This window comes from Nematolebias whitei, chromosome 20 (assembly GCF_014905685.2).
Source record: "Nematolebias whitei isolate Nwh7 chromosome 20, NemWhi1, whole genome shotgun sequence".
In the NCBI taxonomy this organism is placed as follows: domain Eukaryota; kingdom Metazoa; phylum Chordata; class Actinopteri; order Cyprinodontiformes; family Rivulidae; genus Nematolebias; species Nematolebias whitei.
In genome coordinates, this window is record NC_056517.1 from 39505976 (window position 1) to 39513661 (window position 7686).

Here is a 7686-nt window from a genome sequence, read left to right on the forward strand (position 1 = left end):
CAGTCTGATGTGTTCAGGACCATAAAAGTTTTCTGGTTTGATTCAATCTGAACAGGAACACAACTGCTGTGTGTCAGTTTGCTGTCCGGAGCGTACAGGTGTGTGTTAACACAATGTCAAGGTGGACTCTACAGGCCTCTGTTATCAGGTCAAAGGTCAAAGGTCATGGCAGGACTGTTGGAACTAGAGAAAATGTGTTTTATGTCCTAATGTGTGCCTGTGTGAGGACAGAACGTTTCTTAAATTGCAAAACAAGTAAAACAGTAGCTAAAAACTAATTAGCTAAACTTTAGCTAATTGCTATAACTAGCAAAAACCCAGCAAAGATGTACCTAAAAGCATAATTAGCTAAATAATTAGCTAAACTTTAGCAATAATCTACAATTAGCAAATGATAGCTGAATGCTAAAATTGTTAAAACTTTAGCTAAATACTAAACTGTAGCTAAAGGCCTAAAGAAAAATGTCTTTTGGACTCATGAGACCAAAATGCTGGTCTTTACCCACAATGCTCAGCAGCAAACATGTGGGGGAGGGTTGATGGTTTGGGCTGTGGTAGTCCAACCTCAGCTGAAGGATGATAGACAGACTAACGAGTAACAGGAAGTCAGTCTGAAGTGTGAATGAGAACTTCCTGTTGGCTAAATGCTGATGAAGATGAGGGAGTTTATGAGCTGAAGGCCGTCAGAGTTTAAAAACATTTGAGCTTGGATCAGCTGGGACCAAAAACAGGGACCTACAAAAAAACTGAAACAGGTTTCTGTTTGTTTAATGGTGGTTTGTGTTCAGACCTTCAGTTAGACAGACGGTCGAGTTCAGCTCAGAAAGTCTTGATGTCGGTAAAATAAATCTGTCGGTTTGCAGCAAAACCTGCATCTCTGAACAGAACCCACTTCCACGTGAACTTTGTTGACTCTAAACTGGACGATTTCTGCAGATGTTGGTGATGAAAATCCTGAAACTCCTTGTGTTGCTGCAGCTTGACTCCTTTCTGTTTCAGATCTTGTGGTTTTTCTCGTCTTCGGTGGTTCTGTCTGACGCTCAGTGCCACATCCTTCCTCTTTCTGCAGCAGCTTTCATAAAGTCTGTCCGGCTTCGTGCAGGTCCACTTGCTGTCTGTGCTGCATGCCGGCTTTACAACTCCAGAAGCTGTAGATTTTCTGCTGCTGTAATATGTTCAGTGGTAAAAGCTGCTGTGGAACTACTGGCCTGAGTACAAGCGGAAACACTAATTAAACCAAATGGGACCAAGACCAGAGCCTTGTGGAACTCCATAAACAACGCCACGTTCACCTGAATTTAAATGCTCAGCAGAAAGTGAGATTGTTCTGCCTTAGAGACAAAAATAAAACATTTATTATAATTAACAATCTCTATGGAGCTCAGATATTTTAATATAATAGTAGAAATACTAAAACTAATACTAGTACTAATAGTTTTACTTCATAACTCAGTCCTCGTACAGCCCGCCTGGTTCTGGTTCTGAGTGGTCGGAGTGAAAATGTTGATTTCATGTTTAAGATCATTTTGAACCTTTGTTTCCTTTATCTTCTGTTCATCTTTTATTATTTGGTCCTGGTTCTGTTGGTCCGCTCCATCGTTTCTGTTCGGTCTTGTGTAAAGTTCTGATCCAGACTGTTTGTTTCAGAGGACAGTCTACATTAATCAGTGCTTTTACAGCGTTATAAATGGGCAGGAATGAGTTTAATTCCTAAATTCAATTTCATTTTCATGCTTTTATTGTGAAATCTCACCGATAAAGTCACTCGGAATCAGTTGTTTCAGATTAAAAAGGTTTTCTTGCTCTGACGGCTACAGTCGTGATCGGAGCTTTTCATTTAAAACCAATATTTCATCAATAATACTGCTCTTCCTTCTGAAAGACGTCTTGAAAGTGATTTTTAGACGAAACCGTCTTTCAGAAGAATCAATCTGTTTAATCTGAGCTGCTGTGAGACCTGAGCCGTCCTCTTCCTCCTGCAGGTAAACTGGCGTCCTACGACACCGACGGAGACGGAGACTTTGACGTGGACGATGCCAAAGTTCTGCTCGGCAAGTCCACTTTGATTTTCTGTTTGAAACTCATGACTGATGTGGTTTACAGTAGAAACTTGAACCAGCGAGTGAACTGCAGAAGTTTCAAATGTTTGAAATATGACTGACTCCTCAGATTAACCTCAAATAAAGATTTAAACTGTTTAAAAGTCATTTTCTGACCAGCTGTTTCACACACCGAACATCTGGGATGTCTATAAGTTGAAACTGCTTGTTTTTCAAAATAAAAGTCTAAATTTCTGAGGTTGAATAAATTTATCAGATTCAGCGTTTTGATAGATTTTAATCTGACCCATAATCCCATATCTCCAGATTAAATGTGACATTTTTATTTTAAGACGAAGGTAGAATTAAAAAACTTCTGTGAGTCATCGGGTCCGAAGGGGTTTTGTTGTTTGGATCAGCTGCTCAGCGCCGTCCTTCAGGCAGTTGGTTCCACTAAGATGGACCGCTGGGCTCATGTTTATCGCGGTAGCGTTAGCGTAGCATTAGCGCACACAGCTGGTGTGGTAGATGCTCTCAGATGATGTCCTAAATGAGAACATCGATACACGGCGCCTCGCACAAAACCTCCACTCGTGGCTCGTTGTCAGTTCCCATGAAGTCCTCAGAGCGGGATGCCGGTCAGAATGGGCTGTCAGGGACACGTGGAGATAAGGTTCGGAGGGGAGATGGGTTCAGACTGGGTCCAGCCGCTGATGACCTGCATGGAAAAGGTGACTGGTCTTCAGATGGGAGGAGACGCTTCTCAGGAACCCCAAGGGCAGATGGAAGAAACCACACTAGAAACCTACGTGTACTTCCACTAAAAGGTCAAGTTTTCTCTTCTCAGAGCACCACCAGAACCTGACTGAGGACTTTATTGAACCATTCAGGACCAAAGCTGGTGGACCTTTGTTCTAGGTTTCTTCTTATTTTTGGAAGTGATGAAGTTTTGCCCCGATGATCGATAGAGCATGATCCTCTGACGGACCCTACAGGACTCTGCAGCGACTTAAGTCCACCAAATATACAAAAAGTGATTTCTGGTACGAAACCACTAGTGGTTCTCTTTAGGAACCAAAATCAGTTCTTCTGCTGGTCTTCAGCAGCTCTGATGCTGGACTTGATAATTATAAATTATTTTAAGAGTTCCAGACATTAAAGGAGTCAAACTGTGCTGCGGGTCCAAACGGACCTTATAACATTTAGTTTATCAAGTCATGTTTTGACTAACTGTGCAACTTCTGTTTTTTTGTAACCCGTCATATTCATGTGGTTATGGAACAGATTTTGTGAGCAGGTTTGCGTTTAGAGACATTTGTGGACCCCAACAAAACCAAAGAATGATCCAAGTGCTGCAAAAACTGCTTTTAACGTAAACAACCTGTGTGTGAATAGGGTCTGTTCAATTTCTCCTTAATGTTTCTGCATTTGTGTTAAGTTCTGATACACAGGTGGAAGTGATAAAACCTGTTGTGTAACAATCGGCCCGAGTATGAGCAGAAACACAAATTAAACCGGACCGAGCTTGGAGCCTTGTGGAACTCCTGCAGAGTTAATTTGAGTAATAATTCTCAACAGAAGTGAGACGTTGTGCCTTAAGGACAAAAATAAATCCTGCTGACTGTTCTCTTTCATCGCTTCTTACTCAGGTGTTCTTCTTCTTCTTGTCCTGGAACAGGAAGTACTTCTGGTTCAGATAAAACAGACGTGATTATTTTATCATTCAGGATCAGATGATGAAAACAGGAAGTAGTTGTTGATGGCTGCCTGGTTCTGGTTCTGGTTCTGACGAGTTGGAGACAGAGAGAAAATGTTGATTTCATGTTTAAGATCATCTTTAACTCTTTATCTTTCTTCTTTTTTCGTTCCATCTTTTTATTTTGTCCCGGTTCTGTTGCGGTCCGCTCCATCCTCCCATTGTTTTTTATCCTTATTTCTGATTCTTCATCATGTCCTCCCTCCATCTCCTCCTCCTCTCTCCCCCTCGTCAGGCCTGACCAAAGATGGCGGCGGTAAAGCGAAGGCCGAGTCGCTCGAAGAGGTTCTGAATATTTTAGCGGAGGAAGGTTCTGATTGGATCTATGGCTTCTTCACCTTCCTGTATGACGTAGTGTCTCCTCCTGTAGAGCGAGGTGAGGAGGAGGAGGAGGAGGAAGAGGACAGGACCTCCTCCTCCCAGGATGTGGAGGTTAAAGGGGTCATACTGGACCTCCAGAACCAGTAGGACAGGTAGTCCTATCAGTCAGAACCAGACTGAAGCTGGAGTTCTGAGGATCTGGTGCCAGCAGGACCCAACTGGTCCAAAGTGGTTCTGTTCAGGAGCTGGAAACTGTCGAGTCATTGATTTAACATTTGATTTTGGAGCGGGTTCTGAGGTCCGATTGGATCAAACCCGTCTCGACAGATGTTTATAAAAACTTCTCCCGTAATAAATAAAGTTTAGATTTGAACTGACTGAAGTTTGAGTGAATCAGCTGTGATTTACTGTAAATTATGAGAAGGAACGGTTGTAAACATCGCGGGATCGTAACGTTACAATGAGACGTGAAGAGTTTCATCACTTCAGCAAAGCTTCATCGGCTGCTGTTTTATTCAAATGTTGTTTAATAATACATTTATTATTAATGTCAGGAGCTTTATCAAATATTCTGTTTGTTTGTTTCTCATAAATAAGTTGTTTATCAATGTTTAGACGACACAGTTCAACATTTATGTTATTTGTAACAAAGTCGTTGGTTCATCAGTCACAGCTGGAATAAAATGATGTTTCTGCTGCTAAACTTCTAATAACTTCATCAGAGTCATCTTAATAAACTTTAAATCAAAGTTATAATTCAAGTACGTGACATTAAACTTTAACGAAATCTTGACTGGAAGCTGAAACTCAAACATTCTGTTTTTAACGAGGCGACCAATCAAATGGTCCGTTTGTGTTAAATGTTTTGGTTCATTAGTTCAATAAACAACAACAAACAAATAAAATGTACCTGTTTATTTTAATCAAAATAAAATAAAATCTGAATGAACCGTGAGTTTATGGCTGACTCGTTAATCCAGTAAAGAGTGACGTTTCGTCTGAATGTTAACGTTTTCACGTTAATCATTTTAACTTGAAATATTACGAGTCATGTTTCCTTCACCTGCTTGAACTTTGATTCGTTTTTAATTAAAGTTGTTGGATTAACTTGAAGCATCAGCTGTTTGCAGTGGGGGGGGGAGGGGGGGTCTTAATTTGTGTTTGTGTCTCGGCTGAGAGCAGGTTAGAAAGGTAAGTGTCCTGCCTCGTTGTGATTGGCTGCTGGCTCACCTGAGCTGCCAGGTGTGTCTGACCTTCACAGAGACGTAAAGGTGTGTTGGACTGAACTCTTCAGGCCTGATGTTTACTTGTTTACAACATTCTGAGCCGCTGCGTCAAACGTAAATAAAAACTGAACACACTCATGAGCTTTGTTTTATTCACACACGGTCAACGGTTTAAACGCTGAAGCCGTTTTAAAGAAAAATCTTGGGTCGTTTTGAAGTTACGGCAACAACACGTGTCGTTCATCGTATACAGTATTTTACACAACAGCCTGGCTTTGTCAGAACCGGGTCTGGATCTGATCTCAGGTTGTTTCTGCTCTCTGCATCAGGAGGAACTGCAGACAGAACGAACGCCACCTCAGGTACAGAAGCCTGCGTTCACCTGTCGGCACGGGTTGCTTCCTGTTTTACTGATGTGCAGACGGCCGCATGGATTAAACACCTTTTCAAATATTTAACTCCACTAACGACTCTAAACGCTTCGAGGCTTCAGAAACGCTGCAGGTTGTGCTGCGCTGAAGCGTCCAGGGTCCATGTGAGACTCTGCAAGCCTCAGGTAGCAGGTCAAAGGTCAGGGTAGGACACCCTGACCTTTGACCTCTGCCTTTTTATCCTCCTCTCAGGCAGACACAAACGACTGATTAAACTTTACAGCAGCTATGAAGCACGGCGGTGTGGGGCTGTTGGTTTGGGCATGTTCTGACTGTGCATGTTTGGTGCCGTGCACCGCCCCTCTTTAAAAACATTAAGTGAAATTAGTCAGCTTCTCTGCCTCAAGTCTAGTCCATAACTCGTTTGTTTTGTAAAAGTGCTGCATGTTTTGAATATTTGTCCCTAAATGGTGGGTTACTGTATCCTGCAACATGAAGTCTTCAGATTGTTCTTATTTCCAGGCTTTAAGTAAACTGTAAGTATGTTTGAGTCTCCTGAAGACCTCATGTACTAACGTCTCTTGCACTCCGTCGGTTGCTGTGTTGTGGTGTCCACCAGGTGGGTTTATTTTTGGAAGATAACTTGTTATCTCACATGTTTGACCTCAGCCCGGCCGGTCCGAGGCGCCCGGCTGCGCTCGGCTCTGAGGGACGAGCTGAGGCTAATCCACGAGAAGATGGAAGCCAAGAGAATCGCTCGCATCGCGCTGGCTGAGATCAGGCTGCTTCTGATCGAAGAGGAGGAGGAGAGGGAGGAAGCCTGGGCGCTGAAGATGAAGGACCTGGAGACGGCACGGGAGCAGCTGAGAATGGAAATGGAGAAGGCTGAAAGAGAAAGACTGGCTCAAGAAAGTGCAAAGATAGAGAGACTCGAGAAAGAAAAGGCTGCTAGAGAAGAGAGAGAACGAGTGGAAGGACAAAGACTTGAGGAGGGAAGATCAGAACTGGAACGACAGAAGAAGGAAGTGAAGGAGAGAGAACGACTGGAACGTGAGAGGGAAGAACTGATGGCTCAACAAAAAGCAGAAAAAGAACAACTTGAAAAAGAGCGCATCACTAAAGAAAAGGAAAGAATGATGAAAGAGAAGGAGCAACAAGAGAAAGAGAGGCTGGAGAGGGAAAGGTTCACCACAGAAAGACTTGAGAAAGAGAAAGCTGCAAAAGAAAGACATGAAAAGGAAAAGATTGCTAAAGAAAAAGAGAGACTTATGAAAGAGAAGGAACAACTAGAAAAAGAAAGACATGAAAGGGAAAGAGCTGAGAAGCTGAGGCAGGAAAAAGAACAACTGGTCAAAGAAAGAGAAAAACTAGAACAGGAACGTCTAGAGAGAGAAAGGATGGAGAGGGAACAAACGGCTAAAGAAAAAGAAAGAGTCGCTCAAGAGAAGTTAGAAAACAAGAGGGACGACAATGAACGTATTGCCAGAGAAAGAGCTAGAATCCTCCAGGAGATGGAGAAAAAAAAGGCAGAAAAACTACGACTGGACAGGGACACAGCGGAGAGAATGGAGCAAGAACAGGTGATGGAGAGAGAGAGGAGAGATCGGGAGAGACTGGAGAAGTTGGAGAAGGAAAAGAAGGACAAAGAGATGGAAATGACAGAGCAACGAATGGCCAAAGACAAGCTGGAGGTTGAGAGGCCTGCCAAGGACAAGTTGGAGGCGAAAAGGCCTGCCAAGGACAAGATGGAGCCGGAGAGGCCTGTCAAGGCCAAGATGGAGCTGGAGGGGCCTGCCAAGGCCAAGATGGAGCCGGAGGGGCCTGCCAAGGCCAAGATGGAGCTGGAGGGGCCTGCCAAGGACAAGATGGAGGCAGAGGGGCCTGCCAAGGCCAAAATGGAGGCGGAGGGGCCTGCCAAGGCCAAGATGGAGGCAGAGAGGCCAGTCAAGGCCAAAATGGAGGCGGAGAGGCCT

At 43.5% G+C, this 7686-nt stretch overlaps 1 protein-coding gene across 1 annotated transcript in view; it reads left to right on the forward strand.

Moving 5' to 3' along the window:
* The window catches only part of unm_hu7910 (un-named hu7910), a 30533-nt gene that overhangs the window by 4772 nt on the left and 18075 nt on the right, over window positions 1-7686 (forward strand). The window contains exon 4 of the mRNA XM_037694321.1: window positions 1983-2051. Within this exon, the coding sequence (XP_037550249.1) occupies window positions 1983-2051 (69 nt within the window). The remainder of the gene's footprint in view (window positions 1-1982; window positions 2052-7686) is intronic.